This window comes from Panicum hallii, chromosome 9 (genome assembly GCF_002211085.1).
Source record: "Panicum hallii strain FIL2 chromosome 9, PHallii_v3.1, whole genome shotgun sequence".
In the NCBI taxonomy this organism is placed as follows: domain Eukaryota; kingdom Viridiplantae; phylum Streptophyta; class Magnoliopsida; order Poales; family Poaceae; genus Panicum; species Panicum hallii.
This window is the reverse complement of record NC_038050.1, coordinates 7077865-7103542: the sequence shown is the minus strand read 5'-3', so window position 1 is coordinate 7103542 and position 25678 is coordinate 7077865. Positions and strand designations below refer to the sequence as shown.

Here is a 25678-nt window from a genome sequence, read left to right as displayed (position 1 = left end):
CGCTACAAAGCGATATTATCAATGACCGAGTAGTACATATACCTGAATGTTTTCATTTCAGATAAATTGAATGTTTCTTAGCAGTCCAAGGTAGGGCTCTTTTTTTCCAAAAAGGGAAGGAGGAAAAAGAATACGGTCGTTGATTTGCTAGCCGCATGCTTGGCTACAGAGTTAAGTCCACAGGCTGGAAAAGAATTCGGCTCCCCATTGGCTACCAAGATGGAGAAGTGAGCCGTGGAGGCGTGGACGCAGCTCCCCACTTCTCATCACCCCTTTTTAATTGTGGCGATCTTTGGGGTGGTGGGCGGAGGATTTCTAACTGGATGGTGAAGTTTGTCTGGTGAAAAGGACGGCCGCGACGAATCCGTCCATCGATCCAACGCTGTGCGCGTGTTGGGGGGAGGAAGCTGCCGGGCCCCGCCTGCAGCGAGAGACTATAGATAGATGCCTTCCTCTCTGATCACCTGATGGCTGATGCCTTCGCGGCCCCCTTCCCCTGCCATTACTACTAGTTGCCTTGCTCGCTTCCCACCCCTCTCTCGCCCCAGCCTCGCTTCCGCCTCCCCCTCCCCCTCCCCTCTCCCCTTCCCTTTCCTTCCCCACTCCCACTTCCCAACCCTGGATCCAAATCCCAAGCTATCCCAGAACCGAAACCGAGGCGCGCAAGCAATTATTAGCTGGCTAGCTAGGCGCGTAGCTCCGAGATCATGAAGCGCGAGTACCAAGACGCCGGCGGGAGCGGCGGCGACATGGGCTCCTCCAAGGACAAGATGATGCCGGCGGCGGCGGGGGAGCAGGATGAGGAGGTGGACGAGCTGCTGGCCGCGCTCGGGTACAAGGTGCGCTCGTCGGACATGGCGGACGTCGCGCAGAAGCTGGAGCAGCTCGAGATGGCCATGGGGATGGGCGGCGTGGGCGCCGCCGGCGCCGCCGCCGATGACGGGTTCGTCTCGCACCTCGCCACGGACACAGTGCACTACAACCCCTCCGACCTGTCGTCCTGGGTGGAGAGCATGCTGTCCGAGCTCAACGCGCCCCCGCCGCCGCTCCCGCCCGCGCCGCCGGCTCCGCGGCTCGCGTCCACCTCGTCCACCGTCACGGGTGGCGCCACCGCCGGTGGAGGGTACTTTGATATCCCGCCCGCCGTCGACTCGTCCAGCAGCACGTACGCGCTCAAGCCGATCCCCTCGCCGGTGGCGGCGTCGGCGGACCCGTCAACGGACTCGACGCGGGAGCCCAAGCGGATGCGAACTGGCGGCGGCAGCACGTCGTCTTCCTCTTCCTCGTCGTCATCCCTGGACGGCGGTCGCGCCAGGAGCTCCGTGGTCGAGGCGGCCCCGCCGGCGACGCAAGCGTCCGCGGCGGCCAACGCGCCCGCCGTGCCGGTGGTGGTGGTGGACACGCAGGAGGCCGGGATCCGGCTCGTGCACGCGCTGCTGGCTTGCGCGGAGGCCGTGCAGCAGGAGAACTTCACCGCGGCGGAGGCGCTGGTCAAGCAAATCCCCATGCTGGCATCGTCGCAGGGCGGCGCCATGCGCAAGGTCGCCGCCTACTTCGGCGAGGCGCTCGCTCGCCGCGTGTACCGCTTCCGCCCTGCCCCGGATAGCTCCCTCCTCGACGCCGCCTTCGCCGACCTCCTGCACGCGCACTTCTACGAGTCCTGCCCCTACCTCAAGTTCGCCCACTTCACCGCGAACCAGGCCATCCTGGAGGCGTTCGCCGGCTGCCGCCGCGTCCATGTCGTCGATTTCGGCATCAAGCAGGGGATGCAGTGGCCGGCTCTTCTCCAGGCCCTCGCCCTCCGTCCTGGCGGCCCCCCATCGTTCCGGCTCACTGGCGTCGGCCCGCCGCAGCCGGACGAGACCGACGCCTTGCAGCAGGTGGGTTGGAAGCTTGCCCAGTTCGCGCACACAATCCGCGTCGACTTCCAGTACCGCGGCCTCGTCGCCGCCACGCTCGCTGACCTTGAGCCGTTCATGCTGCAACCGGACGGCGAGGACACGGATGACGAGCCCGAGGTGATCGCCGTGAACTCAGTGTTCGAGCTGCATCGGCTGCTGGCGCAGCCCGGCGCGCTGGAGAAGGTCCTGGGCACGGTGCGCGCGGTGCGGCCAAGGATCGTGACCGTGGTCGAGCAGGAGGCCAACCACAACTCCGGCTCATTCCTGGACCGCTTCACGGAGTCGCTGCACTACTACTCCACCATGTTCGATTCTCTCGAGGGCGCCGGCTCCGGCCAATCCGCCGATGCCGCTCCGGCCGCGGCCGGCGGCACGGACCAGGTCATGTCCGAGGTGTACCTCGGCCGGCAGATCTGCAACGTCGTGGCGTGCGAGGGCGCGGAGCGCACGGAGCGCCACGAGACGCTGGGGCAGTGGCGCAACCGGCTGGGCCGCGCCGGGTTCGAGCCCGTCCACCTGGGCTCCAATGCCTACAAGCAGGCGAGCACGCTGCTGGCGCTCTTCGCCGGCGGCGACGGGTACAGGGTGGAGGAGAAGGACGGGTGCCTGACCCTGGGGTGGCACACGCGCCCGCTCATCGCCACCTCGGCATGGCGCATGGCCGCGCCGTGATCGGGCAGGTGGGGTTTTGGACGCTGATCAAGATTGCACGTCCCCGGGCATGGCGCAGCCCCTCCACCCAGCTTGCCGGCACAGCTGAAGCTAGACGTCAACGAACGCTGAATTGCAATGAGCGACCGGGCCACGGTTCCCGCCGGCGTGATGAGATGGACACTTTGACTCCGACCGGACCGGCCTGTGTTCGTTCTTGTTCCCGATCCCCCCTCTCCTCCCCTCCCTCCAATCCGTGAACTATGGTAGCCTATTGTTATGTTTAAATGTCTATTATTATGTGTAATTCCTCCCATCGCTCATATCCCAATAAGGACGAACCGGATTTCTTTAGCTCGAATGAGAATTTTGTATACAAGGCATCGAATCCAAAACTGAGCTATGTTCATCGATCTGTTCAAATGCTTCTCGTATCATGAGTTCAAAGTGCTGTTGCCTCCTTTACTCAATTGCTCTGTTCCCTCTGTTGATCATAGATAGATGACTTGTATTCAGCTCATGTGTTGCTCGATTGCAATTTGTGTCCCTGCTTTGCCTGTGGAATCCATCGATGATGGCGAGCCTGTATTCATTTCGCCCATCCTGCAACTGTAAGAAAGTTGTGCAATCTCGGAGAGGTAGCCTTGGCCGATGCGTCCTGCGCTTGCTAATGATGGAAACATCTCGTTACGTTGCCTTCATTGTATCCCTTCGCCTGTATGGCCGTCCTCTGACGGCTGCCCCCGATCTAAAAATGAGCATGAGCGTTCACATGGGAGGAGGTGGCGGCACCGCGAACCAGACTGACAGTTCCCTGTGCAATATTGAATGGTTGTTATCTGCTCTGCAATCAGTGCGCATTATTATTAATCAGCCTGCCCATCACATAATCAGAGAAATCAGGCAGCAGGACTAGAGCTCTACTACAATGGAAGCGAAGGCCCCCACCGGGCCCGGCCATGGCATTGACAGGAGAAAGAAGAACAATCACCAATGGCGAGCACAGGAACTCCCAGCCAGGTTAGCGAGGAGGAGGACTCCCTGCTCAGGCGAAAAGGACCCCGGAGCAGTGACGTTTTACTGCCCGGCGGGAGCTGCTCCTGTGCCGCGGGCGCCGTGGAATTAGGCCCGGCGTAACCACCGCCGTTAATCGCCGCGGGGGGTACAAGAACTTTTACTGCCTGCTGTGCAGGGATTGGCGCAGAGGTGGGGGGGAGCAGTGGCAACCTGAGAGGGCACTGCTGGTACAGTACGGCACATTGCCACTTCTGTTGAGGTCCTGTCCTCCCATGGGGCGCACCCCCCGGCGGCGTGCCCTTTCTCTCTCTGCCTCTCCCTCTCTCTCTCCCGCTTACAAATTAACCGCGCGGCGCGGTAATTGTCCGCTGCCGCGCGGGGGCCAGGGGGAACATTTCACGCGCCCCGTGATCCCCCTCTCTCGCCGCGACGAAATCTGCGTCTGGCAGTGGCGACGCGCGTGGCCCGTGGAATCTCCGCGCTCGCCCACACGAAATCTCCTCGAGAATGCGTGGATTACCGAGAGGGTTCGTTGATAAAAACAAACTTACCACTAGGGTTTGGCTTGTTTAATCCGATCCTTGATCTCTCTGCCCTTTCTTAACCCCCCGCCGTAAGGCGCGGCAGGAGGGCGGGCCAATGGGGAGCGAGGCGGTAGAAAACTTGGTGGCTGAGGAGAGAGGGAGGGGGAGAGAGGGGAGGCGGGCGGCAGCAACAGCTGTCCAATCGGGATCAGGTGGCTCATGTCAGGAGATGATGGAGGCAGCGTGGTGGCGGGGCCCACCCGTCGGCCTGTACCTCCCCCTTCCCATCCCCGTCACCCAGCTAGCTCGAGCTCTGGGTCTCTGACTCCCCTCCTGCCCCGCGCTGGGGACAGCCCGGGCCCGCCGCAGGCTAAAGAAAACGAAAAAGGGCCAGAAAAATATGAGATGGCCTGGCCAGGCCTCCTCGCCGGGGGCCGGGCCCCCCACCGGGGTGGTGGGCGTCGCGCGGCCGGGTCAATTCACGTGTGACCGGGCTGAACGCGATCGCCCCGCCCGCCCGTGCCGTTCCACCCCCCCCCCCCCCCCTCGTCCCCGTTTTCCCCTCCCGTTTTGCGGCCCTCACCCACATGCGCCGCCGCGCGCGCCCCGGGGGGCAGCAGCAAGGGACGGGCACGGACACCCCCGCGCGCGCGCGCGCCGCGGGCTTGACCTCACGCGTAACGAACACAGCTCCTCGTCGTCGTCCCTATCCTATCCACCCGTCGACCGAGACCCATCTATCCCGCGGCGGGATCGCCGCTCCGGCCCACGCCGCGGCGGCCGGCAGGGGATGGGGCGTCACGGCGCCAGCGCGTGGAATTTTCGTTGCGGCGGCCTGGCGGCGCTCCGCGTGGAGCCCCGTGTACGTACGGGGTCGGGGACGGGACGGGACTGGTCGGGGGCGCGAGCGGTCGGTCCGAGCCGTGGCGCGCGCGCGCACACGCCGGCGCGGTGCGGTGGCGGGTCAGGCGGGACTCGAGTTTCTTGATCGCACATCGGCGCCGCGCCGATGCTGCGGAAAAAAGAAAGGAGAAACGGGGCTGCGTCAACTCAGCTCGGACTCCTACGATGATAGGATAAGGTCCATCCTGACAGGACGTGCTCTCCGTATGCGGAGGGGGAAAAAAGGGAGAAAGGAATGGGGGAAATTTGGAGGGATGAACCACGATGGCATGGGGTTCTTTTCAGTAGGGGGACTGGGGCCTTTTTTATTCGGTGACTGGACGGGCTAGGTGAATCGCTGATCAGAGAGAGAGATCGGGGTTTACATGGCGGCAGCAGGACATGCTACCAACTCGGAGTGATCTTGTTGTCGAGGGTGACTGGGCGAGCGAGTGACTGATGGATTGCCGGTTGCTGTGCGAGTTTTAAGACGGTATCGACGCGACCTGCTTGGTAGTTATTGGCTCCAGCGTCCAGTGTGCTCCGTATACTCGTGGCGTAGGCTACGGCCCATACGGGGACGGTATCTCGCGCTCACCTTGGTGCCATTCGCACGTAGCAAACCTGGAAATTGTAGCGTTTTAGTACTTGTCGAAGTTTTCGAAAGCTTGGTCGCATGTACCTTGGAGTAGCATTTATTTTTCCTTTGGAAACAATTTTCTATTTTTTTATGGATGCAGCATGTTATGTGGTGTATAATTGTGTTCGCAAGCGCCAGATTCTCTATACATATACGTGGCGTACGCGAGGCATTTCATCGAGGAGACTTTATTTATTTATTTATTTTTGGTCAAATCGCCAGGATTTCGATTCGCTTCTCGCAAACTTTCCCTCTCTTTTCTTACTGCAGAGTCCCAAGCTTCCACTCACGAAAAGGCTCGATCATGGCGACGCCTTGTCCCAGCTCTCCCCTAATTGTCACCGCGTCCAGTCATTTTATTTCAACGACACGGCCGGGCCTGCCACGCACTGTCTCTAATCCGGATCACTCATTCCTTTTTTTTTTGAAATAAAATCACTCATTCTCCTCCACCATTTCTTAACTTCCTAAGATGCCACCACAGTGTCGTCCCAATCCTGTTCTCCTCACATGCGCCGTCGCTTAAAAAAAACACGGGGCACGCGGCGCCAGCAGCTCCAACTCCCCGGGCTAATCATTCATCCCAGCAGCAGCAGCAGCAGCATTTGAACCCGCCGGCCGGCCGCGCCGATCGATCGGCAGTTCGCCACGGCAGGGCACCTCGAGATCCTCGCGACCAGCACGGACTCCGGCTAAACAAAGCCGAGCTAGCAGTGGTTGCACGAGCGAGGCCCAGGTTTACTGCGAATATTATACCGGAATGCTACTGCTTAGACCAGGCTATTAGTTTTTTCGGAAGAATCTCTTCGACCAGTGACCTATTACGGGTGGTCCCAGCGATCAGAGGGTCAGACAGAGTCTCAGAGCGGGACCCACCGTCCAGCTCGTGTCGCCTGCAGCTGCAGAAATCTCGTCCCTGCGCACAGCGTGGCCTGCAGAGTCCGGCGGACCGGCGCAGGAGGAGATGGGAATCGGCGCGATTTTTTTAAATTTAATCTCGTTTGGGCGCGGCAATTATCAGGAACCGAGTAGAATAGCCGGGGGGGAAGGCCGGATTCCCTCTCGCTCTCGGGATGATTAACCTAACCGCAAGTGGCCGGGGGTCTGTCTAATTGGCATGTTTCATTTGATTTGATTAATAATCCATCTAATCTACGCGAGGCACCGGCCTCGGAAAGCTGAGTGCTTGTCCGGGCGCCCCTGGCTCCATTGCCCCCGCAGCTCTGCGCACTCGCCGGCGAGCGAGTGGTGGCTAGTGGCACTGGCACGAGAGGAAGGAGAGGGAAGGCTGCATGGCGTGGGTGCGCCTCGGCGCGAGCCTTTTCTCCGCTGCTACTTCTGGAAGCGTGGGTCGTTCGGGCTCGCATGATGAGAAGAGGAGGGTGTGGCCCGGCGTGTTTCACGTATCCCGCGGTGGATTTTGCTTGTGTTGCGGACGCGAAGCTGCGGTGGTTCCTGTTCGATCGATAAGTTTGAATGCGAGGTTTTCTTTATTTGTCATTTGGCTCCAAGGTTTTCGCTTGGAAATGGAAATGGGCTGTCCACAGATAGATATAGTACTATTTTACGGAGACAAAATAGAAATCCAACCAGGAAGAAGAAGAAACTCCACAATGGCACAATGTTTATGTAATCTACACTAGGCCTGATCGCTTCTTTTTCTAAACCGTGGCGTGCCTTTCTCATTGCTGGCCAAGCGAGCGGGGATCGCCTGTTCATTGTTTCGGACAGGTCTATCTTGTTCGGTCTCGTCATGGCCTTTGATGGCACTTGCACGAGTGGACGGAATATCGCCATTTTGTCATCGGTGCGCTGCGTTCGGCAACCATTGGCAAATATTTCAGGGGCAACCACGACCGGATTGCTTCCAAGAGTCACCTCCAATTGATTGCGAAACACCCACTATAGTGAAAGGACAAAATGTGTACCCTTCTCTAGCCTATTGCGACATAAATACTGTAAACGGTACTACCCTAGAAAGAAAGAAAAAAGAAAAAATAGCCAGTGGATAGAATTTTTTGAGACCAGTACATGTTAGTTTCTCCCTGTCGCGTCCATCTTGTTTGGATGATAGTATGATTTAACTAAGTAGTATAGGAGTACCACGTAAAATGTCTCGGGAACACGGGGCGCGGCAAGCAAAGCAAAGCCGGACGGCGCAGGCGGTGCCCGTGGTTGGTTTGCGGTTGCAGAAGATCCGGTCCAATGCCACGCCTCTTTTCGCCCCCCACTGGCTGGCGATCCCTCCCGGGGCCTGGCACGATCTGATCCGATCTCGCTCGGCCGTTGATTCGCGTGCGCGGATCGGAGCGCACGCATTGGGCGACGGCGAGCGGTGGCGCGCGCCTACCCTTGCTCTATGGGGAGCCGCGACCGTATCCCCGTCTCGCCCCGCCCCGATATATACCCTCCTCCCCTCACGTGAAGGTCAGGCAGGCACCCCACACCCCCTTTCTGCCGAGCGGCATTTGCAGGCCCCGGACATTCATCTCTTGTTCCAAGCCATCTGCATGTGTGCGCAGTGGCAGCGCGCATCGCGTTGGCACGGCTGGGGAGCGGGGCTGGAGCTGGACCATGTCGTCAGAGTCCCAGTGTGAACTTTTGAGGGGTTCAAAAAATTTCGCACGGGGTTGTTCTTGCTCCTCTGCCGATCTGTTCAGAGGTTTTGCATTTTTCAAACGCCTGGGCGTCTGGCGTACTGCAGCTGTGGTGTGGTTTGAGAGGTCTGAAAAGGTGACAAGTACCTGTATCAAGCGTCTCGCAAGAAAAGAAAACTCACCAGATATTCTACGCGTGTGAAAACCACCCTAATGTAAACAACTCCTGGGCGTCAAAACTTTGGGACACCTCGTTGAATTTTCCCAGCAGGGCGTCGTGGCAGCAGAGCGTATCCAACTCCATGCCCGCGCGCGCATCATTCCGTTCCGTGCAGGCTCAGCTGCCGAACCGAACCGTCCGCGGTGACGTGCGCCTTGGAGCATCCATTTGGCCGCACCTCGGCGCATCCATTTGGCCGCTCCTCCTCTCCTCAGCACTCTCTCTCACTCAGTCGCTCCCGCCTAGTGTGCTCCACAGCTCCAGTGGCAGGAGTGTTTTTTTTTCTGTTCCCGTCACCGTATCTTCATGCTCTCGAGTCAAGGACGCGAGGAAATCTACCAGACGACAGGCACCGGGCTGCGCTTTCGTGCGGTCGTTTTCGTGGCGGGGCGAACGGACCAGGACGGAGGGCCGACGGGAAGGAGAGCAACGGGACGCGAATTTTTATTCGGGCGGCGACGGCGACGGCGACGGGGTTTGGTACCGGTCGGTTCGCCGATCCGTGTCTCGCCTCGCCAACAAGCCCCAGGTTCCCATCCGTGGCGCGGGGTCGCGGGGAGCCATGATCCTCGCCGCGCGCGATCCGATCAGGACCGGCCGGCCGGCCGGCCGGCCGATCACTACGTCTGGTCTGCCGATCCGTCGAGTCCTTTCATTTCACGCCCCGTTCTATCTATCTATCTGCCATGTTCCTCTCGAGCAACAGCGATTAGTACTTAGTAGCTAACTAGCTATTGGATCAGGTGCCATCATCACCCGTCCCCGTCCCCGTCCCCGCCGCGGCTCGCGACCACCAGACGAACCACGCGCAGCCGGGCAGCACAACCCTCTCTCGACGTGTTGATCTGCACGTCGAGATCACCTGATAGCACCGGGGCGAGATCGCAGCCGGATACGGGGGTCGCGTCACGCTGTCACCCGTGTGTTTCCGTGGCGGCCACTGGCCAGTGCGGTGCGCGGTGCGGGCTCGTCGCCGTGCGGTGCGGTGCGGTGCGGAGACCACAGACCAGAGAGGAGAGCGCCCCGTGCTCAGAACTCGGAAGCAGACGCCCTAGCTTTTGACGCCTTTCCCCTCGCCGGCCGCCCCAGCGCTGCCGCTGCCGCTGCTGTGCCTGTACGCCGTACGTACGCGCCGAGCTCGCTTTCCTTGTTTCCATTCCCTTGGGCGCTTTGCGTTACCCCCTGGCGTTTTCTTTTCTTTTCCACACCCTGACACCCATCGTGTGCGTCTTTCGTAGCCGCAGTACTGGTGGTGGTCGCTAGGGCTACTGCTGCTCCTGCGTGCTGCTGCCACTGCCGGCGTCTTTGTGAAAGGTGAGAGACGTTACAAAGGTACGCGAGCCGTACTGGGTCGAAACTCGTAGACGCGTTTAGGGTGATGTTGTTCCACGTACTCTTTTTTCTTCCCCCTTTCTTTCTTTTTCGCTGCAAGGATTCAAGGAAGGACGAGGCGTGCATGTGAGCCCCTGCACACGCGCGTACTGCTCCGAGTTGTGCCGGTACATTCCGTGCCACTCTATTTTATTTATTTTATCCGGTCTCGCCTGTATTCTATTCGTGCGTTCAGAGTCAGAGGCCTGTGTCCTGTCGTGCTGGAACACGTCGGAGATGCATTGTGCGCAGGGCTTGTGTGGCAACAGTTTCTCCAACGAGGGCTTAACAGGGGCAGACAGATAAAAAGCTGCCGGAATCTCTTATCTAAACAGGGGCGTTTTTCTTTTCTTTTTTTTGTTCCTTCTCTCTCTCGAGGACGGGGTTGGCAAGTGACGTCTTGTCCCGGTCGGAGTGAGTGTTGGTCGCACAAAACTCCTCCTCATCCGTGAGGGGTGAGGTCCCGTCGCCAGCTTTACGGACGCACCCCTGGTGAGGCCGCCGGAGCGCCTGGCGCACCGAGATGACCGGCCAGAGCGCACCGTCGGTGAGCTGACGGCTGGCTGAGCCTCTGGGTGGGTGGAACGGGGTATCCGGCCAAGCGAGACGAGGGGATAACGCGGCGGTGTCGCCGCCGGTTGGGGGCAAGCATCGTGACGCGGCGGCGGGGCATGGCAGTGGCGTGCCGCGTCACCGGTCGCGCTGCTGTACCCCGCGCCGGCAGGGACTCTCTGATTGATGAGTGATTGGAGAGGCGGAGCCCGTCATAGGGTTTCTCCGTCCTGTGGTGGGCGGGCCGGGCGGCGGTAGCGACTAGCGGCAAGTGACCGCAACAGTGCGCGCGAGGCGACGTCTCAGCGCGAGCTGGTCTCGCAGCTATCAGCAGCCAAGTACCACTTGTCTGGACGAACGGATCGAGCCATCCGAGTGCAGCGATGATGCGGTCGTTGCTGATGGTTACGCGGCGGGCTACACAACTTGCCATCTGCCGAGCGCGCGCGGCCGGGGGCAGGCCGCCGCCCGGGCTGATGAGTGATGTCCAAAGAAACCGCGGAAAGCCACCGCGGGGCACGGGCACGGGCACGGACCGTCATCCCGGGGCAGCGCGCGCGCACGCGCGCCGCGCCGACGACCGTGGCGAGGGCGCGTACGTGCGGCCGTAGACGCGCACCGCACCTGCGATGCGCTGCCGCCGCCGCGCCCACCACCCGGCCGTACAATAATACTTGCGGTGCCCGACCATGTGAGGCTGGTCGCTGGCGATCGGCGCGGCACATGCGTGGCCGAATCTGAGGCCGGCCCGCCCGGTTCCGGTCGCCATCGCCCACCTAGCTCTGCCGAGCTGTTGCTGCGGTTGACGGGTTGGTGCGCGCGTGAGACCGCGATCTGATCCACCATCTCGCCGGCCCGGGCGGGCATCCGTGCCGATGGGGATCGGGAGGTCGACACGGATGACGGATCCATGTGCCGGCCGGCTGGCCTCGCCAGGGCCCCAGGCACAGTCAGCCGCAGCTCGACCGATCTCACCAGCTGAGGCGTGGGGACGGACGGCCACAACACCACTCCTCCTCGGTCTCGGACATGGCGGTTGCGCTGGCTTGTCACTGAAAAAGCGAGCCCTTGTTGCATCGTCACCAAGCTAAGCTAAGACGGCTCATGATCGGAGGGGATAGCGAGGGTGAAGCTAGGCGGCCGCAGCAGTGTACAGGTACAGCCGCGATCGGATCGGATCGGATCGTGGAGTCAACTGGGGCTGAGGCACGCATCGAAAGCAAAGCGCCCGTGTACGGGGACGGATCAATTCGTTCTGGTTCTGTCGACCGGACGGACGCGCGTCTCCGCGGAGGAACCAACAGTTGCGTCGTACGAGCAACAGAGGTTAGCGAGGGAAACATGGGCGTGACATCGTGTGAGCGTGCGCTGCAAAAGCAAAGCAAGGGGAAGCAAAGTCGAACTGGACTGAAAGAAAGGAAGGAAGCAAAGCAGCCATTGCCATCCATGACCTGCGCTAGCTAAGTAGCTAGCTAGGGCCGTCCTCGGCCTACCCAGCTGCAGGAGGAGAGGGAATCGAAACTGTGGAGGATGTGAGAGGGCTCACCCACATCCTGCCTGCACTGTTCGTTTATTTTCACAGAACAAGATCGCTCTCAAACAAATTAGGTCTGAACAAAAAAATCATGGCGACAGAGGGCCGTCGATGCTACAGAAATGTGAACCTGACCAACAATTTGCCCGGCGAGCCGGCGGCCAGCCTAGCGTATAGCAGAGGACTCTGCTAGTCTGCTGGGATCTCGAAGGGACGGCCTTACTTACCGATCCCGTCATGGTTGCCGGTCCCGTCGACCGGTACGCTCAACAATGTCAGGAAGAGACGCTGGAGAGGATTTATACTAGCAGTAACTGTCAGCAGGGACGGAGCGAGATAGATCCTGAAAGGCGTAGCTCAACAACCGGTCTGCGGCGCGCGCGCGCACACACACAATCCTGGTCCCGTGTGGAAGCAGAGAGAATTCAAGGACGCCGCGGGAACACCGCAACGCCTCCTGCTCGATCGCGGCGAGATCCGTGGGTTCCGCGCACGAACGGACGGACGCCGAGGCCCGGGCAGGCAGCGGCGAGCCGCGAGCCCCACCGGCGGTACGACTCGGTGGCTCGGCCGGGCCCGGCCACGCACGCACGCCGGAGGAATGCGCAAAGCAAAGCGAGCGCCACCGCACGGTGACTGCATGCGGCCACATGCTCGATCGGGGTTGCAGGCGCGCCCGGAAGATAAATGCCTCTGCTGCTGCTGGATCTGGCAGCGGAAAGGCCGCGGCAGCATGGAACCCGAAGGCCTGCCGCCGAGATGGTCCTCGCCACCGGTCGGAGGGGTCTCTCGCCCGCGTCATGTCCTGCCGCGATCTGGGCTCGGGAGCGCGCGCCGGTGAGGTAGGCCGGAGGGAGTCGCCGCGACGCACGCGCGGCGGAGACAGGTTTCGTCGTCCAAGTGGTCGCGGGTCGCCGTCCTCGGATCGGCAGGTGGGTAGACCCGTGCACGGTCTAGACGGACGCGAATAGTGAGCGCAGCGGCGCGGGGAGCGCGTCACGTGGGCGGGTGTCGTCGTCCGACCGCACACCCGGGCGCGTCGTGAAGTTAAGGCCCTGCCGGCCGCGGACGAGACGACGATGATGACGAGACGCGTCACCGGAGAAGCGCCGTGATGCCACGGTTCGACGGACGGGGACGGCGCCGGCCGAGGCGTCGTTCGTGTGCTCGCTGGGAGCGGAGGGGGCGGCGTCGGGACCCGTCAACCGACCGAGCCTCGAATCCCCTTGCCTGCCGGTGGTCCGTCCGGCCGGGCGCCGCGGGGAGGGGGTGGGTGGTCACGCCAGCCCCATCTCGCGCTCTGAACTGTGGTCACGGCGCAGTTCTGTTGATGCATGGCATCATGGTCCCGGAGCCGGATCGGAGGGGGGCTAGCGGCTGGCTTCCTGGCTGGCGAGGCGCGCGCCACCGAGGGGAGGAGCCCGTACCTAACCGCCACGCGGAGCCTCACGGGCGAGGCCCTGCCTCCTGCTCATGCTGGTCCTGTTGAGCGAGGCTGGCTGCCTCCCCGGTGCGTCCCGCATGATGGTGTCCGTTCACTTCACGGCTTGAGTGGCGTACGGTGTTCATCCGTTCAGGACTCAGCAGGATTCAGGATATGATTGTCATCGCGAAGGGAACGTGAATTTCCATGGTACTCGTCGCTCAAAAAATAAAACTTAAAAACCTCACAGTACTGGTAAAACCCTTTGCAACCCGCTGAGGGGGGGGGGGGGGGGGGGGACCCCTTCAACACACGTCTTCGTGTGCAATGTTTTTTGTTTTAAAAAAACAATCTTATTTTCGTAACCGCGTATGCTAGATGCGGAAACAGTCAAACTTTCGGCACAAAGTTAGCACACCGGAAAAAAAAAATAGAAAAAGAGTTACGCGACTTTGCGAACTGCCAGTGCGTTCACTTCAGTTGATACGGAACCTTTTTATCCTGACCCGCTCGTGCAACAAGGGGGGATGTTTTCTGTGCTCCAGCTCTGCGAAAAAGGGGCGTCGCCGTCGCGATCAAACCAGTTTACACAACCACGCACGTACCGGGGCGTAGTGGAAGCCCAAGTCAAAGCGCTCCCCTCCGCCGTGCGGTTGGCGATTGCTTTTTTTCACTTCGAATGATAGGGAGACGCACCCGGCGCGGGCCGGCCGGCCGGTCCCGTTCACGTCGCCGTCAAGGAGCAGCGGCTGGACGGAGGGGGAGGAGAGGACGCCGGCACTGCCGTGCTCGCCCCGCCCCGTGCCGATCAAACCAGCGGCTGTTCTCGCCGCCGCCAATGATTCCCCCCCCCCCTCCTCCTAGGCACCTTGGCTAGGCGTAAGACCGAGTCCAGTGGTGGGGGAAGATATCTTCCCACCACATCATCTCTCACCCTCACTCTCACCCCACCCCTCCAATGCATAGGCTATAATACTAACTCTTACTTTTCTCTCCTCCACGTCAGCTTTTCTTTTTCAAATTTAATTATTTCAACCTCCGCGTGGACCAATAGAAACGCGCCACGTCACTCCCGCCCCACCCTCTCGTCCGACGCCAGCGCGCCGCCTCGCTCCCGCCCGCCTCCCGCCCCCGCGCGCCTGCCAACACGGGTGAGAGCGAGACGATAACGCCCGCTCCCGCCTAGCGGGATGGATCCCGCCCTCTCTCCCTCCCGCCCGCCTCTCACCTAAGCCGCGCCGATAGGGGGCGGTACCGCCCCCAATTGGCACCAGCCTAACAACTGGAGCGTGCAATCGGTGGCGTTCTCAGCTTTTCGGCTGTTCGCCGTGGTGAAACTGTAGCTTGGCTTCTCGCAGGACGGCATTGTTAGGCCTCTCGCGAGATGACAACACGGCCTCGCGCTACAACCAGCACAGGAGAGAACAGAATAGAATCTTTACACGCTGCACATTCAAGGACCGGCCCCACGCGACACGCAACGTCCAATTTTCCGTAGCTCACTATCAGTAGTTACTAGAACAAACAGGGAAACGAGCTAGGAAGGGCAGAGCCGGTAGCGCTGCTGTACATGCCCAAAGCCGACCCAACAGCCTACGCCCAAGTCCTAAACTCTATCGACCAACGAGTCGCCCATTCATTGGAACAGGGATTAGCCGCAGGCCCACTCGCACGTCCATCGTCCACACCACAGGACGGGGGTCATCTCTTGTTAAAATCCATCCACGATAGATTAGGCACGCATCATCTGACGCGGACAGCCGCCACTATGCTGCAGGAAGCTTCAGTGACAGCAACAAGCAAACAACCGAAACCGAAAGGGGGAAATGGCTGAAAGGTTCGGCGGATGCATACTGGTTCAGCAGCCGGGGAAGCAACTGGGCGTCAGCACATGGCGGCCTAACAGCCTCCACGAGCGGGCCTCACCGGCGGCGGCCGTTGCCGGGGCGAGCCCTGAAAGCAGCAGATCGGAACGGCAAAGCCGGATGGGTGCAGGCAAAGCATATGGGGAAAGGTTTTATTGGCAAAGCGTTTGAGCAAATAATTGGTGAGGCTGATATTATACACGGTGGGGTACCGAGGACACCCGTAAAGCGCTTTTGAAGACATTGTTTACTGTGATCAACTCCCAAAAACTTGTGTTTTATTTTCTGCTTTTCCAAAACTTTGGGGGGATGGGAACCGGGTAAATTGATTGTAACTGACCACTGCTTTGAAAATCCGTTGCCACCAGCTGTGATGACTTGGTACCTTGGGAGAGCATAAAGCATGTGCGGCAGCATCCGTCGGTTGAGCTCCCAGGTACTTCGATTCCAACCCCCCGGGACACGCACAACTTGTGTGTGCACAAAATCTGATGCCATCACATCTTCATGCGGAGACAATTCAACGGATTCGTATTTACGGAAACAACTTCTTTAACCTGTTAATGGCAACACCAGCCGTCTTGTTCATCGGTTCTAGAACGAGGGCATGGCTGAAATCTGCAAATAAGCCATGGGCGTACCATCAGGTCCAGTTCATTAGATAACAAACTAAATGGCATGAATTCCTTAGCAGGCACCACGAGGGTAAGGAAGTAACTTAGCTCATGGAATATCAACCAACAAATATGAACACTAGTATTAAAGGGATAAAGGGCAAGACTGACCTTCAACAGCCTCCTTAAAATAACCCATCATTTCCCTTGCAGTTCCTCTCCGTAAATAAGCTTTCACGATCTAAAAAGAACATATGCATTAAAGTAAGAATTTATAGCGAAGTGACACAAAATCAACCAGATTAAAAAGCGTCTGCTTAAACAAAAAGGTTAGATGCATAAGCAGGTTCGAATACAGATTCAAGGAAAAAGATAAAATTTATGAATTCTATCATGTACTTCCAATTCTAATTTAGCCTATTAGGTAGTATATTGTAAAAACATCGGGATAATGCGCATTCCATGTCATTCTGCAAAATCCATGCACCACCCCCACCAAAAAAAAAGACCTAACCTTTGGATCAAGATCGATGGCACTTGTGCAATCTGCCTCAGCTTGACGGTAGCTGAAAGGTCCAAAAGGTAAATCATCAATTAACAAACGAGTGTTAAAAAACACTTACATGTCAAATTATTAATAGATATTGAAGAAAAAAAGTTGCTAAATAGGGGGTGGGTGGGGATCATACCTAGTTAGTTCAAGAAAGGCAGCAGCTCTGTTGCTATAGTATGTAGCCACTTTTCCATTTAATTTGATTGCTTCCGTATATAAATTTACCGCCTTTTGCCATTGTTTTTCCTTAAATGCAGCATTACCCTGTCAAGAAGCACAAAATAGAATGAAAACCCAGTAAGAACAAAACTCAAAAAGGAAATATTTTAACCTACTAATCCTCGAAGATAGATTTTGGTCCGCATTGCAACTTAGTGTTACTAGTCACAACACCTGCCTGAGCATGCATAGTTATAGGTCATATGAGAATAATAAGCATGCCCAATGCAGTAGGGTTATGCATCTCCTAAGTGATCTACCTTCAGGTTGTTCATGATACATTGAATTATCAAAGTGTTACTCGAGACAGGAGTTAGAAAATTAATAAGATACATCATACAAACATGTGCCATAAGAAAACTCACTTTCTCTTTAGCAGCTTCAGCCGCTTCTTCATTCATCGCCTGTTTACTTGAAACATTAGATTTTGCTAGGATCTCCACTTGCTCTTGGATGGTCGCATACATGGTTTGAATGGCGTCCAATAAAAAACGATCACAACCGTGCCTTGCAATGAATGAAACCGAAACAGGACACTTATCATGAGTACCCAGAGGAATCGAAACCTGAAATGGTCATCAAAACGCCTGCATTAGTACAGATCTAACAAAATGCACAAAAAAAGTAAGGCCATGTGCTATGCAGCCAGATCTAGGGTTGACCGTGAAGCTCATCAACTTAATCCAGACCATATGCTCCCCAAACATTCACCCAATGGTAAAAGTATAAAGGCATGTTCAGGGCATTATCCATTCTAAAAGCCACTCCTATTTATACTCAGGTCCAAACCTAAATCCTAGAAGTAGTAATATTTTACAGCTCCATCACTCCAAAAGTCCTGTAACCTTCCATACATTGTTTAATGCTGTTGTTACTTGTTAGCATGGTAGTGATCTGCTACAGTTTGGAATAACTTTTGTAGAACTTTCATTTAGAATAACGTGTTTGCCCTATAGAGATTCCTTTCCCTGGAAGATCTTCGTAAACTCAATTATTATGGCACCTTATGTTGTGTAAAGATCAACTGATCATCACTCTAGAACTTTTTTCCCTGGCTCAACAATTCTTAGACATATCATCACTCGAACTTTTTTCACTGGCTCAACAATTCTTAGACATATTTAAGACACTACAAACTGTTATGCACTATAGGACACACTTATTGCATGAGTTTATGTCCAGGTGGTAGTTGTGACTTATTTGTTCACTTAGGACTGAATGTGTAATAGACACGCATGGAATGTTCAGTGTTTGGAGACAAATAATTGCAACTTCATAAAGAAAAAGAAGGTTCAGCAGATCATTAAAGGAAAAGAAAAACAAGGCCATACAGTTTATGTGCTAGTAGCCCACATTTTCAGTGAAAGATGGGCTATGGATAGACTGTACCTGGCAACACCCTGACATACTAGCTAAAGATGAAAGGCATAATGTCTGAGAATTGTAGCTTTCAGAAGAGAGTTCCTTAGCATTAAGCTTAGGGGGGCATCCTGAAGTAGTTGGAATGACCAAAATCCCATCATCCTGTGGGTTAGCACATCATCAGAAAATAGGCATCAGTACTACACTGTTAAATACCAAGTAAGATGGTAGCAAGCACATTCAGGGGCATCATCTTTTTTAAAAAACTATGAATACAAGAAGTATTGATAGAAGCACATGAGAAAGGAAATAATGCTCCATTAGACAACAGATCAAGCAAGCAAAAGTTAACTAATGATTCTTTATCCACAGAGAAAAATCAGTTGTTGCACACACAGGGAGACATTATACTGAGCTGAAACAGCATATCCCCAAAATTTCACCCCTTCGAGTGGTCAGTTGCACATGCTTGTGAGTAAGAAAACATGGCATTTTTCAGATTCAACAGTGAACAGATAAAGAAAGAATAGAATTTGGTACAAAAACAACACACAGGCATGGGTATTGGCTACAAGCACCGGTATCCATAATTGAGCACATAGTGTTTCTGATAACCATCAAAAGTTACTTTAGTGGAGGAACAATCATTATCACTTGCCAGGACAACTTTGTCACTGTAAGCAACCCGTAACAAGATTTAGCCAGCATTTTTAAGTAATATTGTTAGCATGAGCTATTGCAAGATCATGACTAAATAAATAGTTCATTATGAAATCAATGTTCCAGTACCTTAAGAAGTGCACCTAGAGCCAAGCGTGCTTTGTTTCTCACATCTTGGCAGCCATCAATATCTGAATCACCATCCTCAGACAAATTACTGACTATGCGAGCATCCACAGCAGGCTTGACTGAGTTTATCCACTCCATATGCTGATCTTTAAATTCATGCCTGGATCCATTTATGAATTAAAATTACTACACTGTATGATGCCAAATTGCTACAGTAGGACGAAGAGGGAGCTAACCAACAATCAGAACTGATGAGCTGAAAACTACCAGATTACTCATTAATACAATCAAGTAATGATAGATATGACAAAAGACATATGCGGTGGGTACATGGACAAGATCTGCAATCATTATGGAGAACTAGAGCATTCGCAATCTTACACCACAGAATCTCCCAAATTAGGGCCTGAAGATGGGTGCTCTAGAAGTTTTTAGAGTTTAGATAAAATTTGAAGTAAATCTTAGTATTTGGATCCTAAACCTCTTTCCAAATGAACCATCACAGTTTGGTGTCAAAAACCTATGACCAGCTTCGACATAAGTTACTAGACTACTGGAAACTATAGATTGAATAGTACCAATCCTTATTTCTTTAGCAACAACAGTGTGGCTTGTGTTAGAAAGACACATACTTGTGAAGAGATCGCATGGCATTACAAAGTGCCAGCAACGAAGGGAACTTTGAATCCCCATTCCTATGCCCATTCGAATAGTTCCTCAGGCTGGATATTTTTGAAGCCAAATAATTTTCAAGATTCACACGAGTGACTTGTCCTGAGAAAATAAACAACAAAATTGTCACTGCAAGGAAGTTAACTGCAAGAAATAATTCAAAAAACTTTAAAATCAATGAAGGAATATGCAACGAGAGAACACATACTTCCAAAAAGCTTCTCCACGGATTTTGTCACCACCTGAGTAAGCCTTCTAGCAGGTATCTTCGAAAGTTCAAAGCAATCATCTGCTATGTAAAAATGTCTAGGGGGGCGAATATCAGCATAATTAAGTCTAAGAAGAAGATGCCCAACACGACGCAACACACTTGGATCCCTTGCAAACCAGCCTGTAATAGAAGAAATAAAATATTGGGGCATGAAAACTTCAAAAGATTGAATCCAGAGCACAGCTCTTAAAGGGGTCACAACATCCAAAACACATCAATTCCATACTCAGAAAAATACTTCCAGCAAGTACCTATGGTGTCCAGGCTAGGCGCAACAGGAATGACACCACCACTGGAAACAACAGCATGTGAAGGCCTGAACGCCAAGACACCACAATAAGCACCTGGTATCCTTACTCCTCCAATGGAGTCAATACCTGCAAAACCAATTTTTTTCTATATTATTCTCTATTAGCATTAAGCAAATGAAAATGACATTATAAGATGCAGAGAGTAATAATAGATCAAACATCACTTGAAAAAAGTTCAGTAGGAACCAAGGCTCTAAAAATCCAGATTACTAAGTTTTATCAGTTCAGGTTGGCTGGTTGGGATGACTGGTAAATGGTTTTTCAGTCTATTCTGTAGGGATGCTAGGGGGTACCCAACGGTGCTTTCTGGGTCAGCTGATTAATTGCGATGGCATACCATTCTAATTCATTTCTCCTCCTGAATTAATTATGTAGAATGCCATTCTAGTTCATTTTACCAAGTTTTTGGTCAACCCAATGACTCAAAATATCTATATCTTGCATCCTTAGTTATAAATTTCTTTGTTTTCCCTTTTTTGCACATTGATTCGTCAATACACCATCTTTTGTAAACATAATAAGTAGTAAAAGTTCAAAACCAATATGAAACCACCTCTTACCAGCCGGTACGATATTTACCAGCGGTGATCACAAGTTTCTGGTTCACTAGTAGGATCTTCATAAATTTTTACTTCTAAAGACTATATATTACTAATACTGATTCTGATGATTACCACTAGAAAGGACACAGAAAAAAGAAACAAAGTGACATCATCCGAAAGCATATACAGCAAATAAAGGTTTCAAATTATTACTCACATAACACCAGATAACCAAGGGACAAGAAGGAATTGGTTGTGAAGCATGCTTTCATGGATCGTGATGGTTCAAAAGACTTTAAAGAGGCTGTGGAAGACTTGGTGCTGGAGGTTTTTGCATACTCAATGGAACTGGTCAGTGGTCACTCGGTGTCCATGAAATGTTCCATGATGGTAGGCAAAGGTTTGGGTCACCCATATTTCTGGACATTATCATTATTGCTGCCAAGATTACGTGTCACCGTAATAGTACCATCTTTGATGCTGCATTTCATCACTTAGTATTTCTTTCAAATCAAAATTTTCTCTCTTAGAGCTAGGAGCAAAGCCTAGCTTAGGTTGCTTTATCGGATTGTACAGTTAAGAGCAAAGCCTAGCTTAGGTTGCTTTATCAGATTGGTTGGGTTGCATTCCTTACAATGTCTTTCTTCCCCTTTTTCATTTGTGATATTCAGTCCTTGTAATGCATGTACATATTTCTTTTTGATATATATATAATAAAAAAGCACCATCCTGCGGGGAACTCCCCAAAGTTTCTGGTCAAAAGGAAAAAGAAATACTAACATGAAAATTAGTGGAGAAGATATGCAAGACCTTTTTGAGGAATAGATTCTTCAGACCATCTTTAGGGAACAGAGTTACGTGACGACATAATACATAAAACGGTATGCAATGTGAGAACTATTATGCTCTTTCTTGGATGGGACTGGAAAGACGTGTAACAAGACAAGGGTTTTGTTTCAGATACTGAAATTATCGGTGCCTCTATCAAAAGCTTAAGATTTTGGGTGAACTGGTCGGTGCACCAAACACAATATGGACCTGAAGCCAAAAGGCCAACTTTGAAACTTGTCTAAGGTAATTTTAAGAAAAATAAATTGCTGTCCATGGCATAGGCCTGTGGAGCCTAGATGTGAGAGGGACGTAAAAGTATGGTTGTAGGGGCATATCCGCATATAGAGCCATGCATGAAGGAACGGCAAAGATCACAGTATCAGGATCAGGACCGGTGTGTTACTCCAAAGCAGTTCTGGTAAAATTAAGAGATTTTGGGCGAACTGGCTGGTGCAACAAACTCAATATTGACCTGAAGCCAAAACCAAGTTTGAATCCTGTCTAAGGTGATTTTAAGCAAATAAATAAATTGCTGCGCATGCCATAGGCCTGTGGAGTCTAGATGTGAGAGGCACATTAAAGTATGATTGTAGGGGCATATAGGGCTGAGCATGAAGGTATGGAAAAATATCACAGTATCAGGATCAGGATCAGGATCAGGATCAGGATCAGTATGTTACTCGGAAGCAGTTATTCTGGTAAAATTAAGATACGCTAAGAAGGCCAGTAATAAGAGCGCTGCAGATAAGAAAGCACAATGCACACACAAGCTGTCCAGAAATTCTACAAATAATGAAAAGAAAAGGCTCACCCAGGGCAAAATCTACCATTCCACCAGCAACTGCAACAGCCGATCCGCTTGAGCATCCACCTGGTACTCGATCCGGAGCAGCAGGATTTGTTGGTGTATCAAAATGCTTATTCTCACCATGGATACTAAAGAAGTAATGTGCATTAAGTCAAACGTACAACAGGCAAATCAAAGCTAAAAATGAAATCTAGTAAATGTGAAGAATATTTGTTGTCATTATGATATGTACGAAAAATTAGAAGCAGCAAGAGACAAGGAGAATCCAGCTCCCCAAGAAAAATCTTTTACCTGTATGCCATCTCGTCAATAACAGTTTTCCCAACACAAACAGCACCACCATCAACAAGAGCTGAAACCACTGGAGAAGTTTGCGTCTCTGTATCATGTGTCTTTGCCCATTCAAGACTGCCGAAACTTGTAATATAACCACTGACATGCAATCTGCAAATCATCAAAGTAGATATTTATGCTCAAGGGTAAATAATGCAAGATGCAGCACCATTACAACTGTACTAATGATCTGCCAATTCTCAGTTCCACAAATCATGACATTAATTTTTTTTATGTAAAAATTTGAAAGAAAAAAAATATGATCTCTGTATTGGGCAAGCATTTGTATTAAATCTCTTTGTCATGGTGTGTTTGCAACAATAGCAAACATTTTATCTACATTTACAGATTAAGAAGTCTCCCAAAACAGCAGCAACATTTTGCCATAATGTCACTTGAAAGAATCAGGATCAAGCATGAAACTGTTTTTCTCCCCAAAAAACATTAAGCACATGAACATTATCAGGGAGTAGCAGAGGCAAATCAAATAATATAAGCAGCTGAATGCAACTCAGCAAAACCAATGAAGTAAATTCCATCAAACATTTATTTTTTTAGTGCATAAAAACATGCCGCACTGATATTTATATTAGACATTTATATTTAGACATGCGCCAGGGAAGACAGTGAAGGACAATGTATCTAATGAGGGGCGGACCCAACGGGGAAGCAGGGAGGGCAGGGCAGGGAATAATAGTTCTTAACAACACACAGTTCCTACAGTACACCAAAAATAGTTTGAGTTCACTTTGGCGATTGTCGCGCTACAGACAGAGTAGTCACAACAAATACAATTACAAATATTTTAGTATGAAAAACAAATCCCAAAACCTTCTATTTGCATGCTTAAATTTTAATTGCTGCAAAAATAGTAAGTAGCAACATCACATGCAGACTGTCATGAAATAAACAAAAGTTTGAACTTCAAGATGCTTGTTTTTCTTATAGCAATCACAATGAAGACAATGTAAACAAAATAGTTTTGATAAAATATTGCATTACAATTTACATTGACTTTTTGCTCAATACCCTCCACCATGCACACACCGCATGTAGAGAATGAAAAGTGTATGGCTATCCTTTCAATGGTGCATGACTATCCATGTTTTTGTATTCAGGAATATTTTTTTTTTAGATTTGGATCCGCACCACATCTCACACTATTTTATCTATAACACACTAACCTAGCAGACACAGGATAATTGTTTTTTTGTTTCAGTGCGTTCAGCTTGACATGACCAACCCACAAGTCCTGAAATCACAATTTGTAAATATAAGGGTAGCATAATATTAATTTTTGGTTGGGTAATAAGCAGCCGAAAGTGGTTTGAGGAATGAATAATTATATCTTAAAACAAGCTTAGAAATCTTACTGCCAACAATGGCTTTATGCATATATATAGCATCACCTAGCTATAATGCACAGTAAAAAATACCATACAGCTGCATCATGAGATAGCTGGCGTGCAAAATATCATGTTCAAACTGATAAGAGTACAATCTTATGTCTCAAGTTCTCAACGCAAAGCACTTCGATAATTCTTTGAAAGAAGAAAAATAACAGATTTCAACAGTTTATTTAATACAGAAAGCAATAATTTTCATGAAACCTGCAGGATACTAGAGTTGCTTCTTGGACAAAAAATTGTAATGCCTAATTTCCCCTTTACAATAGATGTTTGTAACCATTGATCAAACTGACCCCAAGTCATGATCCAACTAACAATTTATTGCCATCGAAAAGCTAAAGGTACAAATTTCATGAAGTGGGTAACTAGCTCATCATGATGACAGTGATTTGTAACTGAAAGACTAGTAACCAAGGTAAACAAGCCCCAAACTGCCTTCTCATGCTTCACACAGAACTTCACCTCACTGTAATGTGTTATGTGCTATTGACCATGCCTAGTTTTATGGCAGGTAATTACATCACCCGTCATCAAGTGAACTCAGTTCTATTCATGTTCCTTTGCAGTGCCTTGTTTTGGCATCAGGAAATTTATGTGTGAAGCTGTCTGTTGTGAGTTAATTTACTATCAGCTGCAAAAACCTATTCACTTTTGCAAAGAAAACCATGATATACAATCATGTTTCATTGCAATAGATAAGAGCAAAAGCATGCAATATTTCGATGTGAATGACATCCAAATCATGCCAAGTGAATTTGTGGCGCCCTAGTGTTTTCAGTGAAAAATCCCAAAACGCACAGCATCAGACCTGATATCGATACAATGCCAATATAATCCAAGCGATCAAATTACCAATCATGCAGCTCTACAAAGCTTCCCACCGATCCAAATCAGATGCTAAAACATATTATTAGCCAAACACGAGGGAGGTGGCCGCGAGAGATTACGCGTCCGCGATGGCGAAGCAGAGACCGGTGAGCGGGTGGGGCGCCTGCGGCGGCGGCGGCTGCGGCGGTGGGAGGAGCTCGAGGCGGGCGATGAAGGCGCCATGGTCGGGGCGCGCGGGGCGCTTCAGCTTCCGCGCCGCCAGCAGGACCCCGGCGATGCCGAGGCCAAGCAGCACCCATAGGTTGGCGGCGGCCCCCGAGGACGCCATGGGCGACAGGGGAGCGGGCTCGTCCGGGCGAGGGGGAATTCGAGAGCTAGGGTTTTGGCGCGGCGCCCGGGGGTTTTGAGGCGAGCGCACGGGCGCAGAGGAGGGCGAGGGACGGCGAGTCGGCGAGGGGTGGAAGAGGAGGCGAGGCGGCCGTGAGAAGAGGAGCCCGCGTGGTGGATGGATAATACGGCGGGCGTTTTGCTTGCCAGACCTAAATACTCCTCCCAGTCGAGGAAAAAGAACTTAATCGTTAATTCGTTATTATTCCGAGATTGAACTGGAAATTACGTAGAGTACAGCTCAAGAACTCCCCACTTGCATTTAAAAAGTCTTCGTGATTTCCAGCATAAATTTAAATAGTTATACCGAAGATACAACGAATTCTTGTGGCAAAGCTATGCAATATTTTTAATTATTAAACGATCTGAGTAGTATATCAGATTAGGTGAGCATGTACAAAGATGAAAGGGGTAACTTTTTCTGATACAAAGATGAAAGCAGTAAAGTTTTCTGATAGGGAGCTACGGAGATACCACAATACCGAGGTATTATAATTAAACTAGTAAATACCTGCAGAAAAAAGAAGCTAGTAAAGATCACGTTGCAGATGAAACAGAGTAGTTCATTGCAT

General features: G+C 52.2%; 2 protein-coding genes across 2 annotated transcripts; one reads left to right on the top strand and one right to left on the bottom strand.

The window, feature by feature from the left end:
• The first annotated feature begins 503 nt into the window (after window positions 1-503).
• LOC112875815 (DELLA protein DWARF8) lies at window positions 504-3022 on the top strand. Its single transcript, XM_025939797.1, has one exon. The coding sequence runs from the start codon at window positions 708-710 to the stop codon at window positions 2571-2573; it is 1866 nt and encodes a 621-aa protein (XP_025795582.1). The 5' UTR covers window positions 504-707; the 3' UTR covers window positions 2574-3022.
• A 12293-nt stretch (window positions 3023-15315) lies between these two features.
• On the bottom strand, window positions 15316-25240 carry LOC112875621 (outer envelope protein 64, chloroplastic). Its single transcript, XM_025939541.1, has 13 exons — window positions 24839-25240; window positions 22441-22593; window positions 22153-22277; window positions 19909-20034; window positions 19595-19777; window positions 19347-19488; window positions 18715-18874; window positions 17953-18087; window positions 16929-17129; window positions 16481-16608; window positions 16306-16357; window positions 15963-16032; window positions 15316-15795 (listed from the first exon to the last, which is right to left on the bottom strand). The coding sequence occupies exons 1-13, from the start codon at window positions 25045-25047 to the stop codon at window positions 15713-15715; spliced, it is 1767 nt and encodes a 588-aa protein (XP_025795326.1). The 5' UTR covers window positions 25048-25240; the 3' UTR covers window positions 15316-15712.
• Window positions 25241-25678: the final 438 nt, after the last annotated feature.

Excerpts from the sequence above, each read along its gene's own strand:
- LOC112875815 (XM_025939797.1), top strand. The coding sequence starts at position 708 with ATGAAGCGCGAGTACCAAGACGCCGGCGGGAGCGGCGGCGACATGGGC.
- LOC112875621 (XM_025939541.1), bottom strand. The coding sequence starts at position 25,047 with ATGGCGTCCTCGGGGGCCGCCGCCAACCTATGGGTGCTGCTTGGCCTC. Across the intron at positions 22,278-22,440 it reads ATTGACGAGATGGCATACAG|TATCCATGGTGAGAATAAGC; the intron begins GTAAAAGATTTT and ends TTACTTCTTTAG. Across the intron at positions 19,489-19,594 it reads CGTGGAGAAGCTTTTTGGAA|GACAAGTCACTCGTGTGAAT; the intron begins GTATGTGTTCTC and ends TTATTTTCTCAG.